At 58.5% G+C, this 15,529-nt stretch overlaps 1 protein-coding gene across 5 annotated transcripts in view; it reads left to right on the top strand.

The window, feature by feature from the left end:
* Positions 1-15,529, top strand: part of TNS1 (tensin 1) — a 236,554-nt gene that overhangs the window by 164,811 nt on the left and 56,214 nt on the right. For all 5 annotated transcript variants that reach the window (XM_067529461.1, XM_067529463.1, XM_067529459.1 and 2 more), the window contains one exon: positions 13,564-15,294. In XM_067529461.1, the coding sequence (XP_067385562.1) occupies positions 13,564-15,294 (1,731 nt within the window). The remainder of the gene's footprint in view (positions 1-13,563; positions 15,295-15,529) is intronic.

Raw genomic sequence — 15,529 nt, 5'->3', positions numbered from 1 at the left:
TATAATAGTCTCCCGAAGAGAGCGATGGGCGCGCCGGTCACTTGGGACATGTAAAAGGAGGCTGGATGGAGCTCTGGGGGAATGTCGTGTAGGGAGATCTCTTACCCCACTGTGGTTAAGGCACTGGGTTGGAACTCGGGGGAATCTATGATCACTTCCTGGCTTTGCCACAGACTCCCCGTGTGACCCAGGGGCTAGTCATGTCATCTTTCTGTGCCTCAGTTTCATCCTCTGTAAAATGGGGGGAATTATCCTTCCTGTCTCCCACCTTTTTTCTGCCTTATCTGTTCAGATTGTAGACTCTTTGAGGCAGGAACTCTCTCTCGCTACAAGTCTGTACAGCACCTTACCCCGTGGGGCCCTGATCTCGGTCTGGCTTGGTTGATCCCACCCTACAGATGACTGACTGCCTGCGGGGTGACCTAAACGGGACCCAGCTCCTGCCAGCCTTTTCTGTCTCTAGGGCTCCAGGGTGATATTTTAGCTTAAACGAGGCCTTGGACTTTCTATTGTTTCGCTTCCGGTGCACGGGGAAGGTTGGGGAGCAGGTTCCTCAAGCAGGAGATGGTTACGCACAGTGGGACGAGAGGTTGAAAGCCAGTCTGAAGTTATAATTGGTTGATCCTTCTGTATGTTTAGCAGCCCGTGGCCCCCAACTCTGGGGCTGCCAGGCCGGCCCTTCCTCTTGTCGCTGGCAATTCTGCACCCAGGAAACCTGGAAAGAAACGTTATATCCTTGCCTTGGGGAAAACCGCGACGGCCTCCTGGAGCGTAGCATTACCTTGTGTAACACTGGCGGCCTCTGTGCCTGTCGCTGCCTTTTCCACAGGAAAGCCGACATTTTCCAGTGGAAGGGCCTACAGCTGGACACCTGTGTCCGTATTCCCGCAGCTAGATAAGCAGTCGGAGCTGCGAGGTTTCCTCCGCTGTGGAAACCAGGCCATGTATTTCGGTGACTTCTCTGGGCCAACCATCGGGCCCCCAAATATGAACGTTTTTCAGCTCAGTGGCTTGCCCCACCTGCGGCAGTGGTACGGCTAGGGCGGGAACCCAGGAGTCCTGACTCCCAGCCCCCCAGCTCTACTCTGTAACTTATGCTGCTGCACTCGCAGAGCCGGGATGTGGAGCCCGGCGTGTCCTGACAGTCAGGCCCCTGCATTAACCACTAGCCAGAAATCCCTTTTCCCGATCGGTTAGTCCCAATCCTGCACCACTCCGGTGTCTGTGCGACCCCCGGGGAAGCCGGCGGGAGAGCTGCGCACGCAAGGACTCTTTGAGCCTGGGGCGATGTGTGTGCTGATGTCCGGCTTAGCAGGGGGATCCCCGCCCTTGAATGTCTTTACCTTAGGATGCGTGTCATGAAATCAGTCCCATGGGTCCTTATGGGGCAGTGTGGCCCCCCCCCAGCCCGCGCATTTGCCTCTGGACCAGAAGGGGGTGACTTCATGTCCCCCTGGGTCCCGTGATGTGCCGACATGACAGCCCAGGCCGATCCGGCTGTGCAGGGGCAGCTCTTGGAGCGAGCGTGCCGTGGATTCCCCCGATTCGTGGGCTTCAACCCGGCTGTGGGGAGCCCCCGTGGCCCTGCCAGCGCTCGCTCGGCCCTGCGGCGGGTTACCGGTGCCGGAGCAGCCGCCCCACGCCGATGTTTTTCTCCATTCCTCCTCTCCCTCCATTCCTGCCTGTAATCTCTGCGCCGGCCCCGCTTTCCTTTCTGTCCCCCGCCCTCCCCGGCCCCGCTGGTAGCTAAGTGGTTTCGCATGTCTTCTGTGCAAGGAGTTTAAGGGCTGGCGATGGGGGGGGGAGGGAGGAGGGGGGCGACTGCATTTGACCCGCGTCCAGCTCCGACATCTGCAGGAGACTTGCTAATTCCCCACCTGAGTAATCGCTCTGGCATGTCGAATGGCTCTGCTCTGCCCTTCCTGGGGTGGTGTTTACAGCGGCGGTGGGCTCAGGCTGGCTGGGCCTTTAAAGCGTTCTGCAGATGGCGTGGTCCCCCCCGCCCCTCCCTGCTCTGCCCGGCCAGCTGTTTGATCTCTTGCACCCGTTCGCGCCACACCCCGGGCGCTCACCGGGGCTGGGGACCCCCCCCCCCACACCCCACCGAGTGTCGTCAGCCTCCGGCTCGGCCAGCGCTCATCCCCTTCCTTTACCAGGTGGGGCTGGGCTGGGCTGAATCCAAGTCCCCCCAAGCGCCGTGTCTTGACGATTTGGGCGATCTCCCCAGCCCGTTCCAAGACCCAGCCCTGCTGCTTGACTGTGGCCTCTCGTCTGGCTGGCGACAAGCCCGGGAAGTGACCCAAGGGGGGCAGGAGGACTGGAGTGCGGGACACAGGTGGCCGTCATGTTTGAGGGGTGTGGGAAATGGACGGGGCGGTTTGGAGTGGGGGGATGGGAGGGGATCAAGACTCCAGCCTAGAGGGTATCTGGAAGACTCGATTGTTCCCTGGAGCCGGGCGTTGGCCGGATGTCGGCTCGGTGGAGGGTTTTTTGTCTCTCGACAGGAGCGTGTACGTGGAAGTCGACCTGGGGGAAGGTGGCCGGTTCTGAGCTCTGGGACAGGCGCCGGCTGCCACGGCTTCGTCAGCGCCCACCTCCCGGGGGAGTCGGAGCGGCATGCCGGCTCCGTGAGGCCATGGGGGAGCGGTATGCGGGCTGTGAGCCGGCAGTGCCCCCGGGAGAGCTGATCTGAGCCCGCCCCGCGGGAGGGTGGCGACGGTCTGGGGCCAAGTGCAGGTCATGCCCATCCTCTCAGCCCCTCAGGATGCAGCCCAAGCATGGAGACGGAGGAAGGTGGGGGGCATCTTTCTCTGGAAACAGCGCGCGGGCGTTTGACAGTCGCTTCCCCGTTCCCCCCCTCATAGCTGCGTGTGTGCATGGGGGCGGGGGGCGGGACCCACGCTGGGTCCCTGCATATCCACAGCTGATGAAATCTCGTTTCCCCCTCCGCTGGCTTGGACTCTGAGGCCATTTGAAGGTTGGGGGGTGCGGGATTGTCTGGTTCTCCAGAGGGATGGGGGGGTCTCGTTAGCGTGATCGGCGCTGTTGGGAGAGGCACAGGACACGTCGAGTCTGCCTCCGTTGCCGTCGGCGGTGTGTGCGCCGCGCATGGAGGCGTAGATCCGGCTCGTTCAGCTAACGATAGCGGGGAAGCGGCAGTAGCCCGGGCAGTGCACATCTGCCTGGGAACCTGTTCTGGGGCTGGGTGCGAGGCGCTCCGTCCGTGCTGCCGGGTCTGGCTTCACGTCTGTGGTCGTTTGACCTGGCGCGAACAGAGCCAGTGGGTGTGCCGCAGTCCCAGCTCCGACTGCCGTGTAGACGCCCCCATTGTGACGATGGAGAAGGTGACCGGCTGCCCTTCTGGGATCACCCCCGCCCCACTGGACCGGCTCACCTGCAATCAGAGCCGGCCTGGACCTTTGGCAGAATCTCAGCCCCCTTCCCCGCCAAATGGTCCCGACCTTCCAAACAAACCCAGCTAACGTCCCCCACTTGTACGTTTAACATCCACGCCCCGGTTCTAGAAAGAACTGGGACAGAGCCCGTTTTCCTGAGCTTCCCAAGAGATTCAGAGAGATCAGAGCCCGGAGGGGGCAGCATGGCCTAGGGGTTGCAGCACGGGACAGGGAGGCAGAAGCACAAACTGGCTGTGTGACTCGGAGTGAGACGCTTTACCGCCCAGCGCCTCAGTTTCCCCAGCTGTTAACTGGGGACTGTCATTCTGACCTATCCCCAGGGGTTGCTCTGAGCCTGGCGGCAGGACTGCTCGCCAGGCACTTTGGGATACGATGCTGAAGACATCAGCCTCACTCCTGGGTGTTTTTCATAATTCAAACGCTGAATCTTGGCCCTGATTTGGAGTGGGGTGGGGCACCCAAAACACAGAGTCCTGGGTGCTGGAGACCTCTCAGGAGCATGCCCCACCTGCGTTCCGCCAGCAGTGCAGCAGGACGCTGTGTCAGCCAGGCTCTCTCGGTGGGTAGGGTGCCTTGCAGGCTCTTTTGTCGAGGGACAGGAGAAAATAATGGCTAATCCCCGGGGAAAGTCATTCCTTAGTTTCGCTGTAAAAGTTTCCTTGAAATGTAAACCTGTCTGACTGTGAGTGCGAGTGAGCGTACGAGCACATCTGGCTGGAACTGTGCTTGGAAAGCATGCACTGTAAGATCTTCTGGTGCGAAACCTGGCTGCTAAAATACCAGGCGGCTGAACTGCCTGCTCATGGCTTGCGAGGATGCCTTTTCATTTCAAAGCTCCAGAAGGTCAGGGAAAGATTTTCAAGGCCCTGAAGCTGGCCCTTGCCACCCTGCCTCTCACGCTGTGGATTTGTCCAGACACTGTTCAAGCTGCAATAAATAAAAAAAGTCCCAAGCCGGGGCTTTGTTCAGGACTCCGTAAGCAGAGCAGAAGCTGTTCTCGATTTGTTCTGAGCTCCCTGGTTTTGGCCAGAATAGTAGATGGGGAAATACAGACGATTGTTGTAAAAACCTCTTCGTGCAGTTTTTTGGGGGGCCAACCAGACCCAAGAAGTAAGAGGAAAGCTGTGTTATAGTCACCTGGTTTGCATAGCTAGCCAGTACAATTTCAGTCCCCACGAGAGATGCTCTGTAGTAACTGATTTGTATTTTTCAGCCACATGTCATAATAGTGCAAAACATAAAGGTTAGTGATGACTGGCGAGTGTCTTCTCCTCCCGGGAACGTCACCAAAAATCGCCTTTGCTTTTTGCAAGATTTGCAGCCTGGTTTCCAGACCAAAGGAGCTGTCTGACTACTACCTCCTGACCATGGTAGCTACAGAGAATAGGCTTTGGAGAAGCGTCCCAGCTTTTGGAGACTCTTCTGAACTGGGCTGAGGGAACTGGGCTTGTTTAGTCTACAGAAGAGAAGAGTGAGGGGGGATTTGATAGCCGCCTTTAACTACCTGAAAGGGGGTTCCAGGGAGGATGGGGCTAGGCTGTTCTCAGTGGTGGCAGATGACAGAACTAGGAGCAATGGTCTCAAGTTGCAGTGGGGGAGGTCTAGGTTGCATATTAGGAAAAACTTTTTCCCTAGGCAGGTGGTGAAGCACTGGAATGGGTTACCTAGGGAGGTGGTGGAATCTCCATCCTTAGAGGTTTTTAAGGTGCGGCTTGACCAACCCTGGTTGGGATGTTTTAGTTGGGTTGGTCCTGCTTTGAGCAGGGGGTTGGACTAGATACCTCCTGAGGTCCCTTTCAACCCTCATCTTCTATGATTATATGATTCTAAATGGTTAGTATTTCTGTCTATCTATCTATCTACCTATCATCTCTGCTTCCTTCTCGATGGGCTAAATTCTCATCCCTCCATTGACTTCAGCACAGTTCAGTTGGGGTGAATTTGTTCCAGTGTCACTGAGTTAAACACAGGCTCCATTTAGCCCCCCCGCCCGTGATTGTTCCACAGCTGGAAGAGCAGGGCCCTCCCTTGTGTGGTCTCGTTTGCAGAGGGCTGGGCTGGAGGGAATGGACAAATCACCTCCTCTTTCAGTCTGTCCGTCTCTGCTCGCCTCCTCCTGCTTCTGACTTTCTGTCTCTCTCTCTTCACCCCCTTCTCTCCCAGCCCGACCACACTGTCTGCTCATCCCTCTCCTCCCGTTCTCCATTTCCTTCCCTCTCTCCGCCCGTCTCTGGGCGAGCGCGCTAGAGGCTGTGCAGAGCAGCAGCCCAGCGCTAGGCGGCTGGACTCGCCGCCTCCGTGATGTCATGCTGCAATCACATAGCTGCAGGATGATAAGTCTTTGGGATCCAGCTGGCTGAAATTACAGACGGCGTTCTATCCCGCGAGCCAGGAAACACCCCGCTCCTGTCCCTGACAGACGGAGAGGCAGAGTAGGAGACAGACCGAGCTGGGGCTGGCATCTCTCAGGAACTCTTAGAAAGCTCCAGCGCTGAAGGAAAAGGCAGTGAACAGCGAGGGAAGGAAATGAACCCAGTTCCTCCTCTTCTGCTGGGTGTTTTCCTTCCATCCAGCTGGTAAGTTCTGACTCTGGGGCTGGGCTTCGCTTCCCTGTGAAGCTGGCCGGATTTGGTTCGCAAGATGGGGAGACCGTGTAATTCGCTGGTTTACGACACCTTAGAGCGAGGCCGATCCCAACCCTTCCTCTGCCTCACAGCTGGGCCGGCGAAGCCCTGGCGGGATCGAAGGGCAGGGGCTGAGTGAGCGCCTGAGTTCCTGCGTGGAGCCCAGCCTGAGTCCCATGCTCCCCTGTCCCGTCGCAATGCCGCGCGGTCCCCGCCTGCCAGCCAGCCTAGCTGTCACTTCGGGGGCCGGATTCCCAGCGGGTGTAATTCAGACCCGGAGTCAGTGAAGCGGTGCTGATTTACTCTGGGGATCAGAGGCCAGCGGGCAGAGGGGCAAAGTTGTTTACACCGTGGGTAGGAATCTCGGGCTGGGGGGGGGGCAGAACTCACCCAAAATCAAGTAGCCCCATCCCGAGACGGTTCTCACTCTGCGTCCATCCTGTGCTGGCTTGCCCCTCTTCCTGAGATCTACTGGCTCGGAGGCTAGTTCGCAGTTCCCCTTCACCGTGGGCAGCGGCGTACGTGTCTGGTTTGCCGCACCTGCTTTGCACCGTCACGAGGTGCCTGGCCAAGGTTGGTGAAGCAGATTTGGGCCGCCGCTGTTTGGAGAAACTTGGATTGAGGTGAATCGGCCGCCGGATCGGCAGCTCCCTCTCCTCTCCTGCAGTCTGTTCGTTATCGATTGATTTCCCTCTGCGCAAAGGGGAAGGGACGAGCGGGGGGATGGAGGCCTAAAGCCGTCGGAGAACCGGCGTGTCGCGCTATTGTACCGTCCAGCCGAAGGCAGGGTGCCTGGGGCCGCGTGAGCCGATACCACGGTGGTGGGCGTGGGCTGCGAACCTGAGTCCAGCAGAACAGGGAACTCCGCTAGCAAAACACTGAGGTTTTGTTTGGATCCTTCTCCATCCTCTCTGCCTGCATCAATACAGATGGATCGAACGAAAACATTCTCGCGCCAGATACCTTTGAAAAATAACGCCGCTACGTCAATAAGCGAAGGGGGGGGCCCTGCCTGGCCTGGTGAGGATGCGGCTGTCATCCCGGAGGGTCTAGGGAGACGTCAGAGACAGAGGAGGTGGGATGTTCTCGCTGGACAGAGATTCGTACTGACCATCCCTGGTTTGGCAACTAACCGTGTGAGCAGGTGCCCGTGCGCGTCAGGCGGGGCGTTGGGACTCTGCCAGTTTTGTTACGAGTGTGGCAGATTTGCAGGCTGCCCCTCCCTCCCCCATCGCTGCGGAGCGAATCCTGAATTTTCTCCATGGCAATATGAGCGTTGGGTCATTTTTAACCCTGCTCCCTGCTCTGTCGGACCCAAAAGGATGGTCCGTCTTCAGTCCCAGACACTGCATCAGGCCACTGGCTCCAGTGATCTGTAACCCACAACTTCGGGGTGTATCTGCCGCGCGGGGCGCATAAGCGGAGTCGGGAGGGGGGAGGGGGTTTCGGCCTCTGCTCTCCATCGGTCCGTGAGCCAGTGGCTCTTGCACAATGTCGTCCAGTGGTTAAGGCACAGGCGTGGGAGTCAAAAGCTCCTGAATACCTCTCCGGGTTCTGACACCGACTCCTCGTGTGTGGCGAGTCACTTAACCCGCCCGCAGGCCGTCCGTGCTGGGGGGTGGGGCGGGTTATTCTTACCTGCCTGGTGAGCGTGTGCCGGGGCTGAGCGGACTCAGTGGTTCCAAACCATGTTGGAGCAGGAAATAGCTGGCTCCACCCGCTCAAAGCCAGCCCAGCTTAACCCATCGGCAGAACACGGTGCAGCCCCACGGAGAGCTGAGGCCAGGGACAAGCTGGCGAGAGCTGGGCGGCGTCTGTCCCTGAGTTCCGCCCGGTCAGTTTGGGCTGGGTGGGTTGTGGAGGCTGCATGGTGCTGAGATCCCGATGCTAAGTTATGCCCTGTCCTGGGCTGATCCCTTCCAGCTGAGATGCCTGAGGGTCTGGACGGGAGCTGGGAAGGATGGAAATGCATTTGAGTTCACAACCCTGGCTCTGGAAGCCTGGCAATGCCCCCCGGGAGGCAGGAAAAGCAGCTGCTGTGGTCACAGAGTCCTGGACCCAGGAGGCATGCTGGAGAGCGGGCTACCAGGGAGAGCTGCTGATGGGGAGGCTAGGAGGGCTTAGAGGAGGATAGGTCAGGATCTGTGACACCGACTGATCCCCCCATCACTGATCCGTGCCCTGCTGGCGCGTGGTCCCCGAGGATCCCCCTGCACAGCAGTGAAAATCCCGCGGCACTCTGTCTCAGAGCCCCAGATCAATCGAGTCGGGCGGCTGGTCTAAGGAGTGCAGGGTAGATGTCCGGATTCGGGCTGGACTCGGAGCCCACGCTCCAGCCCGTGCCCGGACGTCTGCCCTGCCCTTTGTAACCCCGCTGCCGGGGTGAGCTGACCCGGGCCAGCCGCAGCGGGGCCTCGGCTCTTGTAACGCCGGGCGGACGTACCCTTAGTGTCCTCCCGTTGGACAGCGCCGCTTGGAGAAGGGCTGGGGACTGAGGGCGTCGGCCTGGAAAGGGCCGGCTGGGTCAGAGAGCCCCGGCCTGGCGCGTCGTTCCATCCGTAAATGCGGCAAGCTCCCTCTTCGAGCTAGCTAGGCGGTTTGTCCCCACGGCTCGGCCTCCCCGCTGGCTCGTTACCTGCATCCCCCTCAAATAGAAGCTGGTCCAGGGACCATGTTGGGACTTTTCTGCTCTTGCTCTGAGCTTTAAAAAGATCCCCTCTCCCCTGCCAGAAGGCCATTCTGGGGATGCTTGCGCGATGCTTCTCCCAGCAGCAGGGCGGGTTCTGAACCAGTGCGCTAATTAAAGCCTCTTCCCTCTATTTTTTACTGGGCCACGTGCTTTATTTACTTGATGGGCACATGACCCCGAGGCGTGTTATTCCTGCCTCTCCGTGCCTGGTCCCAGTCCTCCCAGTCAGCCGTCACACCCCTCCTGATGCCATTTGTAGTTCTCGCGGCTTGGATTTAAGGGCAGAAAATAGCCTAGAAAAGTTTCTTCCAGCGCCAGGGAGCTGACAGAGGCATCGCGCAGGGTCTCCCCTCCGGTAAGAGCTCCGCTGAGTCAAGCCTGGGTTCCCCGCCGAGTGGTCTTGTGGCTGCCCTGCCTGTGAGAGGAGTGTTGGAGCAGCCTTCTCTCCCTGACTCGGGGTCGAGGCAAGCGGGGCTGGGACCCTCTGGGGTTCTGCGTGGCCGGTTGCCTTTGGCTGACTGTTCTCCTAGGAGTTGCCCGTAGAGTGAGGTCTGGCTGGGGTATACAGAGCCTTGGGAAGCCACGGCTGGGCTGGGCATCTCACTCCCGTAGGCAGCTCCTTGGAAAATCGCAATCACCCTTCCCTGCCCCAGCTCTTAGACTCCCGGGGCCGGAGGACATTTAACCCTGGACGTCCCAGGGCCTGTTGAAGGGGTGGCGCTTTCTCTCGTCAGAACTTAACCCGGCTACACCTGCCCAAAAACCTACCGAGGGACCGAGGGCTAAAAAACCCAATAAGAGCGCCTCGAACGAGTGTTGTGATGGGAAGAACTTGATCCAGCAGCCACTGAAATCGATAAACAGGCTCTGCTGCACGCGCTTTGGAGCAAGCAGCTCCCCTCGAACGGTGTCTACCTCGGTTTGTGGGTCCCACTCTGGCAGTCGTGCGGGAGCTGTACACAAAGGACTTTTTATCATCCTTAATCCAGACGTGTAATGCCCATTGCCAGGAGCGCTGCTGTGTGGACGCGTGTGCGTACACAATGCGTGGGAGTTGCTGTGTGTATGTGTGTGAGTGTGTGTGCATACACAATGCGTGGGAGTTGCTGTGTGTGTGTGCATACACAATGTGAAGTAGTTGCTGTGTGTTTGTGTGTGCATACACAATGTGTGGGAGTTGCTGTGCGTGTGCGCATGTGCGTACACACGTTGCATACATGTGGTTGTGTGTTTGTGTGGATCCACATGCGCTTGTTGCATGGCTGTTGCTGTGTTTGTGCGTGCACGTTGTTGGGGGGTTGGGCCGGGATGTGCGTTGCGTGGGTGTTGCTCTGGGGTGTCAGCCTCTGTCTGTGTGTGTGTGCATAGCATGGTGGGTGCGCTCTGTGTGTGTGTGTGGGTGTGTGCATGCTACAAGAGCACAGGGGCTGGGTAAGCTCTCTCCTCTGCTGAGCCTGGCTTCCGGGCTGTGTTTCGGAAGGGTTTGCCTGCAGATAGCAGTGTTCTGATTCCACGCCGTCGCATGAAGCTCTCTTCCGTTTCTGAGTCAGTCCTCTGGCTCGTGGCCAGAGAAGAGTCACTTTTTCCTCTCAAAGAAAGCGTTTACTGTTGCCTACAGGCCCTTCCAGGAAACCTCACTGGGGCTCTGGAAAACCGAACGGAGAGTCTCCAGCAGAGAGAAAAGTGTCTTTCAGCAGGAGGGCAGGGTGGGGAAACGGATGGCTTACGCTGGTATTTCACGGCACACTCTTACTGCCAAGGCAGCGCCTTTGATGCGAGACGTCATTTCTCTGGCATGTGGGCTCGGTCTAAGCAGCTCATCTTCCCCAGCTAGCGGCCTTTGCCCGTTGCATCACAGCCCCAGATAACCCTGGAGCAAAGAGCAGGTTCAAATTCAGGCTGGGTGACCAGTTTGGAAAAACCTCAGAGTCACCTGGATGATGGCCCTGTAGTTTGCACGAGGGGCCAGGCTGTGAGGGTGCTCCCATGCCAGCCCAGATCAGGAAGTTCAGGCTTGGATGGTGATCTGCAGAGCTAATATGTGCTGTAGGGCCCACCAGAGGGTGTGGTCCAAAGCAGCTGGTTGTTTTGCTCGGGCGTGAGGTCAGCCAGGGTAAACGGAGCATGATGGAGTCTCCCTAACTGAACATCCAACTCCTGGCCGGGTGATGGTGTTTGAATTATGCCGTTGACCCATCGCGGCTTCAGTCCAGTCCTGCGGGGGCTCAGCCGTTGAGCGTAAGGTTCAGACCAGAGCTGGCTGCTTCCGGTGTGCAGGTAGCCCTGGCCTTATATCACAGTGGGACCACATTTGGCGTGTGACCCTGCATCGTGGCGGAAACGTGGGTCGAATCCTCACAAGAGTGGGGTCTGGGGTCACAAAGAAAGTACTGCTGGGTGGGGTGGCCCCAGGAAGGGCTCCGATCCTCTGGGGAGGGGTGGATAGGTCCTTTCATTGGATTGAAAACTGGCTAACTGATAGATCTCCAAATGTAATGGCTAAAGGGGACTTATCTTCAAGCTGGTGTATTTCTAGTGAGGACGTGCAGGGAGTCGTGTTTTGGCCCTGCGCTATTTAACATGATCATTAATGACCTGGAAGAAAACAATAAATCATCGCTGATAAAGTTCGCACTAAACAGTGGATCTCAAACTCCTTTGATTAGCAGCAGCACAGAAGTAAGGGTGGCCTGGAATATACAACTGTATGAACACATCTGGAATATACACCTGTATGAACACATCTGGAATACACAACTGTATGAACACATCTGTGAAATTTGCTCTTTAGGCCCTGCCCAACCCGTGAAAAATGTGTGATTTCTTCACGCTTTAAGTAGACCCCTATTCATTGGGGTGGGTAAAATGTGCACAGTGTGATTTTTTCCCCCTAAGTTTCTCATGCTTCCCTTCCTCTCCCGAATACATTCCGGTGTGCCCCCCCAGCTCTATCATAAGACACAAAAATTGGAGGCGTTGTCAATAAAATGAAAAGGCAGGTCAGGGGTACAGAGCAAGCAAGCGGGACGCAGGCAAACTGTGCATTTTAACATGGCTAAATGTCTGTCAAGGAACAAAAAATGCAGGCCATGCTTCCAGGACAGGGGACTCTATCCTGGGAAGCAGTGACTTTGAAAAAGATTTGGAGGTCATGGTGGGTAATCAGCTGAACATGAGTTCCCAGTGCAATGCTGTGGCCGAAATGGGATGCATTTATGGGATCCTGGGATGCATAAACAGGGGAATCTTGAGTAGCAGTAGTGAGGTTATTTTCCTGCTGTATTTGGTCCTGGTTCGCCCACTGCTGGTATCTTGTGTCCCGTTCTGGAGCCCACAATTCAAGAAGGATGTTGATCTATTGGAGGGGGGTCAGAGAAGGGCCATGAGAATGATTCAAGGATTAGAAAACCTGCCAGATAGTGGTAGACTCAATGGATTTAGTTTAACCAAGAGAAAGTTAAGGGGTGACTTGGTTACAGTCTATAAGGAGCTACATGGGGAAGAAATATTTGATAACGGGCTGATCAGTAAATGATCTAGCAGATCATAAATATCCAATGGCTGAAAACTGAAGCTAGACAAATCCCGCCGGGAAATAAGGTGTACATTTTAAGAGTGGGAGTAATTAACCAGTGGTGCAATTTACCACGGGAGATGGTGGATTTTCCATCCCCGGCAATGCAATGGCATGGAACTGATCTGCAGTTGCTAGCAGCAAAGTATCTCCAGCGTCCGGTGATGGGACACTAGATGGGAAGGGCTCTGAGTCACTACAGAGAATTCTTTCCCAGGTGTCTGGCTGCTGGGGCTCGCCCACATGCTCAGGGTCTAACTGATCACAAATTTGGGGTCGGGAAGGAATTTTCCCGTGGGTCAGATTGGCAGAAACCCTGGGGGGTTTTCGCCTTCCTCTGCAGCGTGGGACATGGGTCACTTGCTGGTTTAAACTGTCAGTGGTGGATTCTCTGTAACTTGAAGACTTGAATCATGGTTCGAGGACTTCAGTAACTCGGCCAGAGGTTCTGGGTCTATCACAAGCATGGGGCGGGTGAGGGTCTGTGGCCTGTGACGTGATCACGATGGTCCCTTCTGACCGTCGAGTCTGTGAATCCCTGTCCTCCTCTCTCACTGCAGCACGCGCAGTATAAGTCATTCGAGGGCAGCGTTGTTTCTTTGGTGCAGGAGGCACCGTTTCAAGGGGCAGCACCATAAAACGGTTGCAATCTCCAGTCACTCAGCAGTGCTGAACCTGGGAAGGCAGTAAAAATGTCCTCAAACTCACCGCGGGTGAGGGTGGTTTCTGCAGGCCAGCGGATTCCAGCAAGCCCTGAGCAGCGCTCAACGGCTTTAGATTCCCCTCAGCTCCCTTCCCCCTGTCCTCCTGCAGCTCCACGCAGTCCATCTTCCAGTCTGCCCTGACGGGACTGCTCGCGTTAATGCTGTATCGATCCGGCCTGGTTTTCCTAGCTGCAAAACATCCTGCGCTTTCAGCACGGTGAAAGCAGGTTTCCAGGAAAGTCTCTAGCCAGAGGCACAGTAGACGCCGTCTCCTCCGGGAACGTGGGGGGGACCACGTTAGCCACAGGAGGGCACAGCGCCGGCATCTCTGCCGGAGGGTGCGTCTGCGGTAGGGCGGTGGGAAGGCAGTGTGCATTTCACTGGGAGTCTGAGTGCTTGGCAGCCGGTTGACAGGGCCTTGATGCTTTTAGTTAAGTGGCAGAGTGGCTCAGAAGGTTTTGAAGTCGTCTTTGCACTTAATGGGAGCCATTAGCTCACCCTCCCGCCCCGAGCGAACCATTGATCTCCTCGCCTTTGTTCCCTTCTCCCCATGCAGAGCCCGGGCACACGCAGGGGCCACTGGACGGCAGCCTCTACGCCAAGGTGAAGAAGAAAGACTCCTTCCACGGCAGCACCGGCGCCGTCAACGCCAGCCGCATCCCCCTCTCCGCCGCCCCCAACCACCTGGAGCACACGCTTTCCGTCAGCAGCGACTCGGGCAACTCCACCGCCTCCACAAAGACCGACAAGACCGATGAGCCCGCGGCGCCCGGCAGCGGCCACCCGGTGCTGACCCCCGAGGAGAAGCGCGAGCTCGACCATCTCTTGAGCGGCTTCGGCTTAGAGAGCGAAGCCGCCATGCACAACCGCCACCCTGGGGCGGCGCCGGCCGGCCGCCGCCTGGTGCCGGCGCAGGTGCACGTCAATGGGAACGCCGCCGTCCCGGTGGCCGAGCGGGAGACGGACATCCTGGACGACGACCTGCCCAACCAAGACGGACACAGCGTCGGCAGCCTGGGCACCCTTTCCTCCTTCGACGGCACCACCAACGCCGGCGAGACGGGCTACCAGGAGGCGCCCCGGATGGAGAGCCTGGCCTCCCTGCCCAACGGCCCCTCCAGCTGCAACGGCGTGGCCGCGCTGCGCAAGGAGGGGCCGTACGACTCGGAGCCGCTGATCAACGGGGGGTACCCCTACCACAACCAGAACACGCTGAGGAGCATGATGGGCCGACGGCCCCAGGAGCTGCTGAGCCCCATCCGGCCCTCTGCGTCTGCGCAGGAGAACCTGTCCGACTACCAGAGGCAGCAGGCCAGCTTCCCTGACCCCGGCTGGCTGCAGCCCCAGCCGCCGGTCGCCCCGCAGCCCTGCCTGTACGGCTTCGACTCCAACGGCATGTACCGCTCCCAGTCCTATCCGGCCACCGAGCTGGGCCCCCAGCTCCCCCAGGCGCCGGCTCGGAGCACCAGTAGCCGGGAGGCCGTGCAGAGGGGGCTCAGTTCCTGGCAGAGCACCGGCAGCAGGCCGCCCTCCTCCCAGCAAGACGGCAGCCTGGAAAGCCAAAGCCCTGGCATCTCCGGTTCGAGCCCCCAGCCCAGCCCCGTGCAGGTGGCCCCTCCGCAGAGCCACAGCATCCCTGAGTTCCCCCGGGTGGCCTCCCAGAAGGAGATCGAGCAGTCGATCGAAGCGCTCAACATGCTCATGCTGGACTTGGAGCCGGCGGTCTCAACGATGCACAAGTCCCAGAGCGTCCCCGGGGCTGCCAGAAAGGACAGGCCCGGCCCGGTGGCCTCCTCTCTGTCTGCCCAGCCAGTGTCAGGCCTCCCTAGCCAGGCGGCCCCTCAGCTGGCCCAGCCGAGACCCAGCAACGCCTTCGGCGTCCTGCCGGCGAGCGCGGCCCACAACGCTATCACCCAGCCTCTGCCGGCTTCCGAACCGCTGTGCAAAGCCTATCCGCCAGGCCGGGGCGCTGGCGAGCCGGAGCACACGGGGCAGGATTTCGGGACGTCCTACTCGCCCTACGGCCATCAGAACCAGCAGCCTCCGGCGCCGCTGACAAGGAGCTATGGCCGCGCCCCGGGAAGCCCCCCGGCCTCTCCCATCCCTCTCTCACCAGTTTACAGCCCCGTGGGGGCTCAGCAGCCCCTGGCCACGTCGCCCCCGTCCCCCATGGTGCCAGCACAAACCCAGACGCCCCCGAAGGGACCGGAGAGTTACGAAGATCCCTCTAGACCCTCGGAAGAGAAGCCCTTGAACCTGGAAGGGCTGGTGGCCCACAGAGTAGCAGGTAAGAGGGGCTTTGATTTGTGGTACCTTCTGTCCCAGCAGCTACCTCTGGCTGGCCGTCAGCTCGGGGCCAGGGTGCGTTCAACCTAGACTTTTGGGTGGCGGGGGGAGATGGGTGGTCGCCCGTTCTCCAATGGTCAGGCCTCAGGAGAGGAAAATTGGGACAGATCCCTGGGAACAAGGAGGCGGAGGGTGGACCTGGGACATGCGCCCAGGGGGCCGGAGGGAGAAAGGGA

The sequence above is a fragment of the Emydura macquarii genome, unplaced genomic scaffold, assembly GCF_026122565.2.
Source record: "Emydura macquarii macquarii isolate MOO-44397 ecotype Brisbane River unplaced genomic scaffold, CSIRO-AGI_Emac_v2 contig_2988, whole genome shotgun sequence".
NCBI classification, from domain to species: domain Eukaryota; kingdom Metazoa; phylum Chordata; order Testudines; family Chelidae; genus Emydura; species Emydura macquarii.
Note: the sequence above shows the minus strand (reverse complement) of the source record. Positions and strands in the feature narration are given on the sequence as shown.